Here is a 15,149-nt window from a genome sequence, read left to right as displayed (position 1 = left end):
TCTCCTCTGTATAATATTTCCCCATACTGTTCCTCTGTATAATATCCCCCACACACACACTGCACCTCAGAATATTGTGTCCCCACACACACTGCTCTTCAGTATATCCTCCCACACACACTGCTTCTCAGTATATCCCACCCACACACTGCTCCTCTGTATAATATCCCCCTCACACATACTGCTCCCCTGTATAATATGCCTCACACACACTGCTCCTTTGTATAACATCCTCCCCACACTGCTCCTCTGTATAATATCCTCCCCAAACACACTACTCCTCTGTATAATATCCCCCCACACACACTGCTCCTTTGTATAATATACCACATGTACACTGCTCCTCTGTAAATACCCACACCCACTCTGCCCCTCTGTATAATATCCTCACGCACTGAAATTCTATATAATATCCACACACACAATGACATACATACCAGGAAGGGCTCAGTATGCAGACATATATACCAGGATTTGGACCAGGAGAATATTATACAGAGAGGTAGTGTGTGTGTGTGTGTGTGTGTGTGTGTGTGTGTGTGTGTGTGTGTGTGTGTGTGTGTGTGTGTGTGTGTGTGTGTGTGTGTGTGTGTGGATAGTATACCTGGGCACCTCCTGGTACGTATATCCCACTCCTGGGCACATTCTGGTATATATGTCCCCTTCCTGGTATATATGTTCTCATCCTGGTTTATTTGTCCCCTTCCTAGCATATATATCCCATCCTCGGCCCCTCCTGGTGTATATATATCCCACTCCTGGGCCCATTCTGGTATATATGGGTGGCACGGTGGCTCAGTGGTTAGCACTGCAGTCTTGCAGCGCTGGGGTCCTGGGTTCAAATCCCACCAAGGACAACATCTGCAAGGAGTTTGTATGTTCTCCCCGTGTTTGCGTGGGTTTCCTCCGGGTACTCCAGTTTCCTCCCACACTCAAAAGACATACAGATAGTGACTCTAGATTGTGAGCTCCAATGGGGACAGTGTTGCCAATGTATGTAAAGCACTGTGGAATTAATAGTGCTATATAAATTAATAAAATTATTATTATCAATTATTATATGTCCCCCATCCTGTTTTTTTCCTCTTCCCAGCATATATATCCCCATCCTGGGCCCCTACTGATGTGTATATATATACAGTTAGGTCCAGAAATATTTGGACAGTGACACAAGTTTTGTTATTTTAGCTGTTTACAAAAACATGTTCAGAAATACAATTATATATATAATATGGACTGAAAGTGCACACTCCCAGCTGCAATATGAGAGTTTTCACATCCAAATCGGAGAAAGGGTTTAGGAATCATAGCTCTGTAATGCATAGCCTCCTCTTTTTCAAGGGACCAAAAGTAATTGGACAAGGGACTCTAAAGGCTGCAATTAACTCTGAAGGCGTCTCCCTCATTAACCTATAATCAATGAAGTAGTTAAAAGGTCTGGGGTTGATTACAGGTGTGTGGTTTTGCATTTGGAAGCTGTTGCTGTGACCAGACAACATGCGGTCTAAGGAACTCTCAATTGAGGTGAAGCAGAACATCCTGAGGCTGAAAAAAAAGAAAAAATCCATCAGAGAGATAGCAGACATGCTTGGAGTAGCAAAATCAACAGTCGGGTACATTCTGAGAAAAAAGGAATTGACTGGTGAGCTTGGGAACTCAAAAAGGCCTGGGCGTCCACGGATGACAACAGTGGTGTATGATCGCCGCATACTTTCTTTGGTGAAGAAGAACCCGTTCACAACATCAACTGAAGTCCAGAACACTCTCAGTGAAGTAGGTGTATCTGTCTCTAAGTCACCAGTAAAGAGAAGACTCCATGAAAGTAAATACAAAGGGTTCACATCTAGATGCAAACCATTCATCAATTCCAAAAATAGACAGGCCAGAGTTACATTTGCTGAAAAACACCTCATGAAGCCAGCTCAGTTCTGGAAAAGTATTCTATGGACAGATAAGACAAAGATCAACCTGTACCAGAATGATGGGAAGAAAAAAGTTTGGAGAAGAAAGGGAACGGCACATGATCCAAGGCACACCACATCCTCTGTAAAACATGGTGGAGGCAACGTGATGGCATGGGCATGCATGGCTTTCAATGGCACTGGGTCACTTGTGTTTATTGATGACATAACAGCAGACAAGAGTAGCCGGATGAATTCTGAAGTGTACCGGGATATACTTTCAGCCCAGATTCAGCCAAATGCCACAAAGTTGATCGGACGGCGCTTCATAGTACAGATGGACAATGACCCCAAGCATACAGCCAAAGCTACCCAGGAGTTCATGAGTGCAAAAAAGTGGAACATTCTGCAATGGCCAAGTCAATCACCAGATCTTAACCCAACTGAGCATGCATTTCACTTGCTCAAATCCAGACTTAAGACGGAAAGACCCACAAACAAGCAAGACCTGAAGGCTGCGGCTGTAAAGGCCTGGCAAAGCATTAAGAAGGAGGAAACCCAGCGTTTGGTGATGTCCATGGGTTCCAGACTTAAGGCAGTGATTGCCTCCAAAGGATTCGCAACAAAATATTGAAAATAAAAAAAATTTGTTTGGGTTTGGTTTATTTGTCCAATTACTTTTGACCTCCTAAAATGTGGAGTGTTTGTAAAGAAATGTGACAATTCCTACAATTTCTATCAGATATTTTTGTTCAAACCTTCAAATTAAACGTTACAATCTGCACTTGAATTCTGTTGTAGAGGTTTCATTTCAAATCCAATGTGGTGGCATGCAGAGCCCAACTCGCGAAAACTGTGTCACTGTCCAAATATTTCTGGACCTAACTATATATCCCACTCCTGGGAACATTCTGATATATATGTCCGCATCGTGGTTTTTGTCTCCTTCCTGGTATATATCTCCTCCTTCTTGTATATATTTCTCCTTCTTGGGCCTCTCCTTGTATATTTGTCAGCGGACGTCCCCACCACCCGGGGCTGCACTCTGCGGGCGTCCCCACCACCCGGGGCTGCACTCTGCGGGCGTCCCCACCACCCCCGGCGATCTTCAGCTCATGGAGCGCCTACCTCTCCTCGCTGGATGCCGCGTCCTCGCTAGCTCCACGTCGCCTGCAGCACTGATGACGTGCAGAGTGATGACCTCATCACATTGGGCTGCAGGATGACGCGCTGCCTTCCTGCTCTGCTCCACTCACAGTGCCTCCCCCACCACATGGCTAATTTGCATGCAATGCCCAGAAGGGCTTTGCATGCATCTTAGTCATGTGGTGCAGGAATGGCTGAAGGGACACCGCCGGACCCACTGCTGCGGCTGTGACTGGGGGCTCGGTAAAGATGCTGGGCCCGGCTGGCCACAGGCTACATAAAGCTAAGTAATTAACCTGTGCCCGGCCCGGCCCCCCTCTCTTCACCGGGCCCAGTACTCCAGGCACAGAAGTAATGCCCTGATGGCGAACCTGGGTTCTGAGGTTATCATCACATTACATCATTATCTATGCGTCGCCCCCTGCGAGCACTCCCCCCAGACATGCAGCATCGCCCCCTGCGAGCCCCCCCAGACATGCAGCATCGCCCCCTGCGAGCCCCCCCAGACGTGCAGTGTCTCCCCCTGCGAGCCCCCCCCCCAGACGTGCAGCGTTGCCCCCTGCCCAGTGCGAGGCCCCCAAATGTGCAGCGTTACCCTCTGCGAGTCCCCCAAACACACCAGCATCGGCCCCTGCCAAGTGCGAGCCCCCCCAAATGTGCAGCGTCGCCCCCTGCCCAGTGCAAGCCTCCCAAGCGTTCAGCGTAACCCCGTGAGCCCCTAAACCTGCAGCATCGCCCCCTGCAATCCCCCAAACATTGCAAAAAGAGGAGAACCTGAGCATTTGCTGAAAAATAGTTTAAAGTTTTTATTGTACAAAGATATCAAAAATACAAGTGTAGTACAATTGGTCATATTAATAGTCATACAAAAAATGGAGGATAGATGGAAAGCAATTAGTAACAAGCAAAAACAGTGGCCTAGTACGGACACCAGGAAAAAAGTGTACCAAAGGTGAACTTATAAAACCCTGAATCACTGGCTTGCAAGCATAGCGGATATATCTCACCCAAATCACTGGCATGTAAGCACTGTGGAGCTGTTATGGGGGAATATATCCAGATACGTAGCCTTAAATCACTGGCGTGTAAGCACAATGGGGCTAGTAAAAAGGGGGAGAAAGGGGTAATGTGAACGATGGTAAAAGCATCAAGCTTGGGAAAAAAAACTGGGCAATATTAACCCCGAGAGGGAGCAGACCTAACCCCAGTCCACATTGGCCAGATGTAGACTATGGGTCGCACTAAGTATAGCAGGCACCAATAGGGGTTAAGCCTTCTGGCTAGTGATTTTGGATGTGCATCCCTGTTTGGGAATTTTTTACTCATTTTGATATTACTGCATACTTACTGGGACGTGCATCCCTGTTTGGAATTCTTCACCTTTCTGACATCAGTGCATTTTTATCCCTGAGTGGGACTCTCACTTTCCCCATAGTCTACATCTGGCCAATGTGGACTGGGGTTAGGTCTGCTCCCTCTCGGGGTTAATATTGCCCAGTTTTTTTTCCCAAGCTTGATGCTTTTACCATCGTTCACATTACCTCTTTCTCCCCCTTTTTACTAGCCCCATTGTGCTTACACGCCAGTGATTTAAGGCTACGTATCTGGATATATTCCCCCATAACAGCTCCACAGTGCTTACATGCCAGTGATTTGGGTGAGATATATCCGCTATGCTTGCAAGCCAGTGATTCAGGGTTTTATAAGTTCACCTTTGGTACACTTTTTTCCTGGTGTCCGTACTAGGCCACTGTTTTTGCTTGTTACTAATTGCTTTCCATCTATCCTCCATTTTTTGTATGACTATTAATATGACCAATTGTACTACACTTGTATTTTTGATATCTTTGTACAATAAAAACTTTAAACTATTTTTCAGCAAATGCTCAGGTTCTCCTCTTTTTGCAATGTATTTTGAGTTGCTGTGAGCCTTTGGTGGTTTTCCACCAGGCTCCCATTTTGTTCTGGTTTTGTTTTCCATGGATCTTTCTAGGTTACTAATCCCCCAAACATGTAACGTCGCCTGCTGCCGAGTGCGAGTCCCCCAAACATACAGCGTCGCCCCCCTGCGAGCCCCCCCCAAACGTGCGTCACCCCCTGCGGGCCCCCCAAACATGCAGCGTTGCCCCCTGCCCAGTGCGAGCCCCCCAAACGTGCGTCGCCCCCTGCAAGCCCCCCAAATGTGCAGTATAGCCCCCTGCCTAGTGCAAGCCCCCCCAAACGTGCGTCACCCCCCGCGAGCCCCCCAAACCTGCGTCACCCCCTGCAATCCCCCCCAAAACTGCAGCGTTGCCCCCTGCGATCCCTTCCCTAAACCTGCAGCGTCGCCCCCTGCCCAGTGCAAGCTCCCCCAAACGTGCGGAGTCTCTTCCTGGCCAGTGCAAGCCTCCCCAAAACGTTCCACATTGCCTCCTGCAAGCCCTCCAAACATGCAGCGTCGCCTCCTGCCTAGTGTAACCCCCACATTCCTTATGAAAGCCTCCACAGCATCACCCCCTGCTCCGTGTAACCCCCCCAGCCCCCCTTTCTTACTGATGTGTGGGACCCCGAGGCTCGGTGTCGGTGCAGCGGCGCATTACCTTCAGGGACTCCACGCGGCTGGATCTTGTCACAGGTAGGAAATCCTCTATTTTGATTGTCGTGACGCCACTCTCAGAATTGCGGTCAGTGGAGACCGCCACTGCAGGTTAGGGGCGCCTGGGGCTGATAGTAGGTGCAGTCAGTTGTAATAGCCTCCTGAGAGTGAGGCATGCCCCAGGGTCCCGTGTAGGTGTGTGGAACTACAAGTCGCAGAATGACTCACACGCACAAGCAGGATGTCTTTCAGGGGTTTTTACTCACTGATGGTGGCAGGGTGAGTAACCCGGGCGTAGCTGGGATGAACCAGGTGTCCTTCAGGCTGACTGGTGAGGGTGGCTACCAACTCGCCTTCCTTAGCCCGTTGTGTTTTGGGGTAACCCCTGCTTGAAGCCCTGCTGGGGTCGCCCAGGGAAGTTGCTGGTGCCTCTCTCCCCTTCTTTTGGCCCGTTTGCTTGTAGCCTGGACCAGGTCACTCCGGCTGCTTGCCTCCTGTGAGCTATGGGCCCTCACTTTGGCTACGTGGCTGCGGACTCTGTGGTGTTGTCTTGGGGGTGTAAAGTGCCCCCTCATGCAGGTTTGGCAAAGGACAGGTGGATCTATCCCTGCACCGGGACCTGTTACCCGTTTGGGCCTGGTATCTCCCTGACAGTCTCCTTACTCTCCACTCCGTTGCTCTCTCTTTAGTCGTGAGTGGATTTCGGGCAGCACTACCAGGTGACCGATCTCCCCCGTCGGTAGTCACTGCGCGTACGTTGTCAGAATTGTGTAGAGCTACAGGGTCTGCTTCTGCCCTCCCTGAACTTCACCACTCAACTGTCTTCGGCTCACTCTTCCCTCCTCTCCCGTTCTTGCCTACGTCACCTAGCAACCAGGCTCTCTACCACACCCCTCGAGTGGAGATGGAGGCTTCGCCCCCTCCTGGGATCCCCAGGGGTCCTCTCAAAGGTACATGTGTGAGACCTGATCACTATGCGCCTGTGTAGTCACACCTCGGTCAGCCTTCTGGATTACCTGTTTTGTACTGTCCCCAGCATGGGTGCAGTACTCAGTGGTGCCTGACCAGGTCAGGGGCGCCACACTGAAGCCTCCACAGCCCCGTGCTGCAGCCTCAGTCCATTCCCTGTGACATATACACGAGCTGCAGCCCCCAGCACTGACAGGAGACGCTGCTCTGTGCCCCCAACATACAGTGTGAGACCCCAGAGCTATAACATGAGGAAACGCTGACTCTTCTCCACCTCAGGGTCAGGATCCGTCCGCTCTGCTCTGAGGAGCCGGAGCACTGCTGCTTCCCGCCCACAGCTCTGCCCCGCCCCTTCCGGTGACGTCATCCCCTCAGGAAATCAGCTCCACTCTAGACGCTTGCTGCTCCTGTGGCTCCTGTGAGCCGTGTGTGGCGCCGGGTGATGCGGATTTGTCTTGATGTGAGCAGGCGTGTAACCCAGCACCCGGCACGTTATGTCCACGGTCCCCCGAGGAAGCGGTAACACGTGTAGCGGCTTTCCTGCCCCTCACCTGCCCTGGTCTTGGTAATCACTTGGTAAGCGCTGGATATGGTTGTATTGCTCTTATAATGTGATGTACTATTTATGACATTTCATTTTTTTCTCCCCCAGTTTGGTCTCTACTTGACTATTAGTAGCATCCCTGGTGGAGGCGCTGTGGGGTCACCATCTGGGCGAATGGCGATAACATACTTGAGCTCTATATGGCTGCACTATCTGGGGAGATGTGTGGAGCTTTCACCCTCATCTGTGGTTTGTAATGTTTATTTATTACTAGCTGTAGTACCCGGCGTTGCCCTGGATAGTAACTGTCTGTCTCTGACGTCTGTCTCTGACGTCTGTCTCTGACGTCTGTCTCTGACGTCCGTCTCTTTGGCCCCTTTCACACGTCAGTGATTCTGGGACGTTTGTGCTTTTTTTTAAACGTACCAGAATCACTGACATACGCAGATGCATTATAATGTATGGGTCTGCTCACACGTCAGTGATTTTTCACAGCACGTGTCTCCGTGCGGCGTACCCGCGTGTGCGTGATTGCCGCACGGAGACATGTCCATTTTTTTCTGGTGTCACTGATGTTCCACGGACCACGCAGTGGTGTGGTCCGTGAAACACGTGCCAGAAAAAAACGTGCATTTAAAATAAAAATCAATTTTACTCACCCGGCGTCCAGCGATGTCCTCTGCAGCCCGTTCTCCCTGCTGCTTCTGAGCCGGCTCATTACTGTCGCGCATATTCATGATGCACGACACAGCCGACCCGGAAGCAGCTGCTGCAGGGGTCAGCGCCGGCCGGATGCTGCACCGCGGGAGCGATCAGCACCATGGAGAGCGGGAGCGGGCACAGGTGAGTTAATCTCTAAGTGCAATCACAGACCACGGAGAACGGAGCCCGGATTGCACTTAGACAACCCACGTGTGCCGAGATTCACGGCACACGCAGGGACATGTACTTGTTTTACACGCCAGTGAAAAACGTCACTGTTTTTCACTGACGTGTGAAACGGGCCTAAGTGTGTGTCTCTCTCTGGCTTCCCACCGACATCTTATTACCTCACACATAAGCGGGGCATACTAAAAAGAATGATGAAAAGGAATAAATAAAAAGAATGAGAATAATTACTTATTAGGTGTATATTATGTAGATGTATAAAAGGTTTCTTGGGCAAGTTAGACCTGGAATAAACATTATATATGAGCATTATAGGTGGAATGATCAGGAAATATCTGTAGAGAATAGGAAAATGAACGCATATGGCATATAACCAGGTGTATATTATGTTACCTGAGCATTATAGGTGTGGAATGATCATGAAATATCTGTAGATAATGGGAAAATGAACATATTTCTTAGAATCAATCTTATAACCTTAAAGGGAACCTGTCACCTAGAATATGCGTTCTGACCTATCAGGAGACGCATGTGTGCCCTAATTACACCTCTCTACCCATCCCTGTGTTATAAAATTGTATAATATGAAAGTAATAAAAAACGTTTTATTACCTTCATATTTCATATGTAAATGGCAGGGAATGTGGTCAAAAGGGCGGCGCCTTGCCCTATGGACGTCTGCATATTTCCGTGGTATCACGCCCCTGTGGGCGTGATACCATGAAGCGACGTCCCCGTCGCTCATTCTATCCTGCGCGCATTGCAGCAGGCTTCTTTTCCGGGTGTTCAATCGCCGGCTTAAGACGCGCAGTGCGCATCTGAAATTGACAAGGAGAACCCGGCAGAGAAGCCTGCCGCAATGCGTGCAGGATAGAATGAGTGACTGTGACGTCGCTCCATGGTATCGCGCCCACAGCGGCACGATACCATGGAAATATGCAGACGTCCATAAAGCAAGGCGCCGCCCTTGTGACCATATTCCCTGCTATTTACATACGAAATATGAAGGTAATAAAACGTTTTTTATTACTTTCATATTATACAATTTTATAACACAGGGATGGGTAGAGAGTAGTGCTGAGCGGAACCGGACTGTAAACGTCCGGATCCGCGCGGTTTCAGCGCTATCTCCGGACTCGAGCGCGGGATTCCGGGTGCACGATCCGGAATCGGCAATTATTAATAAAAATGAAAAAAAAAAAAAAAAAAACAATAAATAAATAGCGTTTCATACTTAGAGACTGTGTCATGGCGGCACACTGCTTCCAGGGCGCGCTTTCACTTCCTGTGCTGTGCACGCAATCACACAGCTTCTGTTTTTTCCCCGCCCACCAGCAGTCCTCTCAGCTGTGATTGGTTGCAGGCTGACACGCCCCCCCCCCAGCCTGTGAGAGCTCTGCGCGGTCATCGCTTATCGTGGCTCAGTAATGGGCTGCACTCAGAGCGGGCAGTCTTCTCTATGGCTGCACGCTTTGACATGTAGCAGAGCCGGATGTGTCGCCGCGGGACTTCTCCTGTGGATTACGTCGGAGCTGCAGGGTGTTTGGGGTTAATAAAGTGGTGAAGCAGAGTGTGTTTTGTAATTTATTCCAAATAAAGGATTTTTCTCTGTGTTTATTTACTGTCACAGGTTTGTGTGATGCAGGTATCTCATAGATGCATGTGCCATCACACAAAGCTAGGGTTTAGTAGCAGCTGTGTGCCGCAATTAACCCCTGCTATTACCCCGACTGGCACCGCATCACGCCTCTGGGAAGAGCCGGTAGCGCACACCGGTATGGTCACATCTAATAGATGCGGCAATACCAGGCGGCTGCGGGCTGAGGATATACCAGCCCCCAGCCGCCGTTATCATGGCTGGGGATGAAAATTGGGGGGACTGCATGTCGTTTTTTTTTTTTTTCTAATTTAAATTATTTAACAAAAGAAAGATTTCACACATCCGGATTGCCGGTTCCGGCGCACGCCAGTACAGTGTATACAGTAGAATGGCAGCGTGACAAGCACCGGTCACATGCTGTCATGTGACGGGAGCATGTGACCCGGAAGTTGCTGCACTGCCATTCTACTGTATACAGTGTACTGGCGTGCGCCGGAACCGGCGAAAAGCCGGATGTGTGAAATCGGACTTACCCAGCCAGCACCATTGAAGTCAATATTCCATCCGGCACCATTAAACCAAATGGTTGAGTTCAGTGGTGCTGGATTACTGGATTATTCAATTCAATGGTGTGCTGGGTTATCAGATTACCCGAAACGATTGAACTCTATTTTCTGGCACAGGATATGTGCACGTTGAGTATTTGGTTGCATATACTGCGACACCAAATCTGCATCTTCTGCCACAAAACCGCGTTTGTTTTTGATCTATTTTTTTGGCCAGAAGATGCAGATGTAACCCAGGAATTTGGTGTATAAATTTTATCCCACATCTGCATCTCCTGGCAAAAAACAGCCGAAAACCATTTCATTACCGTTTTCTGCCAGGAGATGCAAATTTGTTGGTGAAGTAATACACCAAACTCCTGCACCAAATTTGCACCTCCTGGCACAAGACCGCACAAAAACAGCGTCTAAATGTTTGTTTCTTTTTCATTTTTGGACCAAGGGATGTAAAATGGGTGATTACATTTTTACACCATATTACGGCACCCAATCTACACCTCCTGGAAAAAATAACCGCGGCAAAAATTGCATCAAAACACCACAGTTTTTTGCCAGGAGGTGTAGATTGGATGCAGGAATATGGTGTAAAAATCTCAGCATCAAATTTGCATCCCTTGGCCCCTCAAAAAAAAAAATAAATTCTGTCAGCAGGTGGAAATTTGGTGCTGAAATCTGGTGCAGACGATTTCAGCACCAAATGTGCATCTCCTGGCAAAAATCGCGGAAAAATAGCCGCGGCAAAAAAATGCGTCAAAACACCGCGATTGTTCTGCTAGGAGATGCAGGTCTGTGAATCCCGCTTCAGGGTCCAAGGGAGCCATGTTTGGCAACCCTTCCTTCCGTCAGAAGTACCCCAAACAATGAGATTTTTCCCGTTTGAGGCAGACTCCGTTTTTTCAGGGACGTATGGCAGTCCATTACTTCCAGCTCCTTTTATTCTGGATCTCCTTTTGGAGGGTCTCCGGCTGGAATTCACATCCCTCCCTCCTCAGTTTTTTTGTGTTTCCTTCACTAGGAGATCAGCAGAACAACATCATGCATTGGTGTCGGAAGTTCTCACTCTTTTGGAAAAGCATGTCCTGACACCGGTCCCGTTGCAGCAGAGAGGCCAGGAGTTCTACTCCCCCCTTTTCTTGGTCCCAAAACCGAATGGGTCATTCAGAACCATTATTAATCTGAAGAAACTTAACCTCTTCCTGAAATACCGGCCGTTTAAAATGGAGTCCCTCCTGTCCACTATGAAACTGCTCTTCCCCGATTGTTACATGGCGGTCCTCGATCTCAAAGATGCGTATTATCACATCCCTGTCCAGCGGCATTATCAGCAATACCTCCGGGTGGTACCTCGTGATTCACCACTCCATTCACCACTTTCAATTCACGGCCATGCCCTTCGGCGTTTCCCTTGCCCCGCGGATTTTCACCAAGGTCATGGCTGAGGTCACTGCTCACCTACGCGAACACCAGACCTTCATCCCATATTTAGATGACCTCCTGGTTGTGGGGAGCACGGCTGCACAATGTTTATCCCGCCTCAGTCATGCTATGTCGACCCTGGGGCGTCTCGGGTGGCTATTGAAACTGCAGAAGTCTAGACTCACGCCTTCCACCTTTCAGTCTTTCCTAGGCATGCAACTGGATTCACGACTACAACTTTGTTTCCTACCACCAGAAAAAGTCTCAAAGATCCAAAGGGTCATACGGCACGCTTAAAGTCACAGGTCACTTCCTCTCCGGACCTCCATGTCTCTGCTAGGGTCACTGACTTCCTGTATTCCCGCTGTCCGGTGGGCCCAGCTTCATGCCAGACAACTGCAGTGTGAAGCCCTGGCAGCTGCAAGATCGACTCCGGGGTCACTCGATTGTCCTCTGACCTTGACACCCGCCACCCGTGCTTCCCTCAACTGGTGGCTGTCAGATGCGAACCTGACCGGTGGGAAGGAATGGCATATTCACCCCACCAATCTCATCACAACCGACGCCAGCCCCTGGAGGTGGGGGGCTCACCTAGGGGACACTACGGCCCAAGGTCTCTGGTCCAGTCAGGAGATTAATGCATCCTCCAACCTGAAGGAACTTATGGCGGTCGATCGAGCCCTGGTGTCCTTCCTTCCCCTCCTCAGGGGCACCCATGTACGGCTCTGTACGGACAATCACACTGTGGTCGCCTATAGCAACCACCAAGGGGGGACACAATCCTGTTCCCTCATGAAGACGGCGGTTCAGATCTTGGCACTCGCCGAATCCCATCTTTTGTCCCTCTGCTGTGCACATCCGGGGGGTGGACAACTGAAGGCGGATTTCCTCAGCCGTCACACTCTCCGTCAGGGGGAATGGGTTTTACATCAGGAGGTTTTCACTCAGATCGTCCATTACTGGGGCTTACCGGTTATAGACTTGTTTGCTACCAAAGACAAAAGGCAGTTGAAGCAATTTGGGTCCCTGAACAGGGCGGATCGGCCGACTGTCCTAGATGCCCTTCAGGTTCCTTGGCGGTATGCACTGGCCTATGCCTTTCCACCGCTGATTCTCCTGCCCACGGTCCTCCGGAAGGTCAGGGATGAACAAGCCCGAATAATCCTGATAGCTCCCTTCTGGCCCAGACATCCCTGGTTCTACCTCCTGAAACATATGTCAGTCACGGACCCCTGGGTTCTCCCGTCCCAGTCGGATCTCCTCTCACAGGGTCCTTTCCTTCATCCACACGTCAAGGGACTCCACTTGACGGCGTGGAATTTGAATGGGCGTTACAAACCACTCACGGTTTTTCCAACCATCTTATAGATACCCTGCTGCAGAGTAGGAAAACGGTCACTACCCGACAGTATTGTCGGATATGGAAACTCTTCCTTACCTCCTTTCCTAATTCCTCTCTTGCTGTGGTTCCGATCTCCTCTATTCTGGAGTTTCTCCAGTCTGGACAGGATATGGGTCTCTCGGTCAGTACCTTCAAGGTTCATGTTTCTGCCCTGGGCGCCCTCTTCAGTTCCAATATCGCGGGAAATAAGTGGGTCATGCGTTTTATTAAAGCATGTGACCGCAGCCAGCCGATCCGGGTAGCCAGCCCGCCTCCCTGGGATCTCACTCTAGTCCTGGATGCCCTGACCCTTGCACCCTTCGAGCCCCTCGCCTCCTCATCCGATAAGTTACTGTCCCTCAAAACCTACCTCTTAGCCGTCCTTACTTCTGCCCGTCGCATTAGCGACATTCAGGCCCTGTCCATAGATCCTCCCTTCCTTAGAATATTTGCGGATCGGATCGTTCTCAAAACGGGCCTGGCTTATTTGCCAAAGGTGGCTTCCCAGTTTCACTGTAGTCAGGAGATCATCCTCCCTTCCTTCTTTCCGATCCCTACCACACCGGAAGATCGGTTTCACACCATAGACGTCAGGGACACCGTTCTCTCCTATCTCGCTAGAACAGCCCCTTGGAGACAGGATAGGGCTTTGTTGCCTTTCAGGGTTCCAGACGCGGTCGCCAGGTGACGAAGCATACCTTAGTCCGATGGATGCGGGATACCATTTCCATGGCATACACGATTAAGCAAGAACCTCTGCCTTCCCCTGTGCAGGCTCATTCTACTAGGGCAATGGCCTCCTCCTGGGCTGCCATGGCTGATGTCTTCATTGACAGTATTTGTAAGGCTGCCCACCTGGTCCTCTCCTTCTACCTTTTTACAAACACTACCGGCTGGACTCAGACCTTGCATTCGGGAGATTGGTCCTTCAGATGGTTGTCCCTCCCTGAGTGTATATTCTCTCCAAGTCTCTCATGGGTGCTGTCGTGGCAAGTGGAAAAGACTAAATTACTTACCGGTAATGGGATTTTCCGGAGTCCACGACAGCACCCTGTACACCCCTACCCTTCTTTTTTCCTTTCACTCTTCGTTGTCATTGGTGTTTTCTTTAATTGTTTACTAATCCATGGCGGTTCCTCACATTCTCTAAAACCAACTGATGGAGGAGGGGGACCGCCGCTTTTTATCTGTAGGTTTCCTGTCCTGAAGGGGGCGGATCCCTCTCTCGTGGGTGCTGTCATGGACTCCAGAAAATCCCATTACCGGTAAGTAATTTAGTCTTTCATCCGTGCTTGTCATCCCCAACATGGGTTTCGCCTTTGCTTCATCAGGAGTGTTATATGGGATAAGGAAAGTAAGGACCAATATGCTTCCTTTTATTCTTATTTTATGCTTCACTATGAATTTCTCTTGTCATTTCTTTTTCTTTTCATTCAGGCTCCAACATTCAATGTAAGATAATTTTCCTGATTCCCCTATGAAGCATGAATAAGAACAGAGACAAGATGTCGAAGATATTAAATCTCACAGTGGAGATAATCTTCCGTCTTACTGGAGAGGTGAGAGGTTCTGATGTCATCACGTTACATCATTATCTATGGGAATAACAGAGGATATGACCGGGGAGGTGAGAGGTTCTGATGTCATCACATTACATCATTATCTATGGGAATAACAGAGGATATGACCGGGGAGGTGAGAGGCTCTGATGTCATCACATTACATCATTATCTATGGGAATAACAGAGGATATGACCGGGGAGGTGAGAGGCTCTGATATCATCACATTACATCATTATCTATGGGAATAACAGAGGATATGACCGGGGAGGTGATGGACTCTGGAAATGTCTGTAGTGATATTATTAATGTCTCCACACTCAGGATTACACAGTAGTGAAGACCTCTAGTGATCGCTGTCAGACCCCTGTGTCTGAAGGACGGGGAGGAACCCTGAGCCCAATCCCAGGGCCTGCTCCTCACCCCCGGATACATGAGGACATCAATGACCAGAAAAAAACCAAGGAGAAAATTGTAGAAAAAATACCCTGACTATAAATAAATAAATTGCAAGTGCTTAATAAACAGGGTACTTAGTATATACATTTTTGCAAAAAGGTAAGAAGCTGTCTCACCTCGTCACGGTGTACCCATCTGAGACAG

At 49.3% G+C, this 15,149-nt stretch overlaps 1 protein-coding gene across 2 annotated transcripts in view; it reads left to right on the top strand.

The window, feature by feature from the left end:
- Positions 1-6,975: 6,975 nt before the first annotated feature.
- Positions 6,976-15,149, top strand: part of LOC142257173 (uncharacterized) — a 117,642-nt gene continuing 109,468 nt past the window's right edge. For both annotated transcript variants that reach the window (XM_075329297.1, XM_075329306.1), the window contains exons 1-3: positions 6,976-7,167; positions 7,244-7,384; positions 14,424-14,545. In XM_075329297.1, the coding sequence (XP_075185412.1) occupies positions 14,471-14,545 (75 nt within the window). In that variant the 5' untranslated portion in view covers positions 6,976-7,167; positions 7,244-7,384; positions 14,424-14,470. The remainder of the gene's footprint in view (positions 7,168-7,243; positions 7,385-14,423; positions 14,546-15,149) is intronic.

Source organism: Anomaloglossus baeobatrachus, chromosome 1 (genome assembly GCF_048569485.1).
Source record: "Anomaloglossus baeobatrachus isolate aAnoBae1 chromosome 1, aAnoBae1.hap1, whole genome shotgun sequence".
Lineage (NCBI taxonomy): Eukaryota > Metazoa > Chordata > Amphibia > Anura > Aromobatidae > Anomaloglossus > Anomaloglossus baeobatrachus.
The sequence above is the reverse complement of the archived record's forward strand: the minus strand, read 5'-3'. Positions and strand labels throughout refer to the sequence as shown.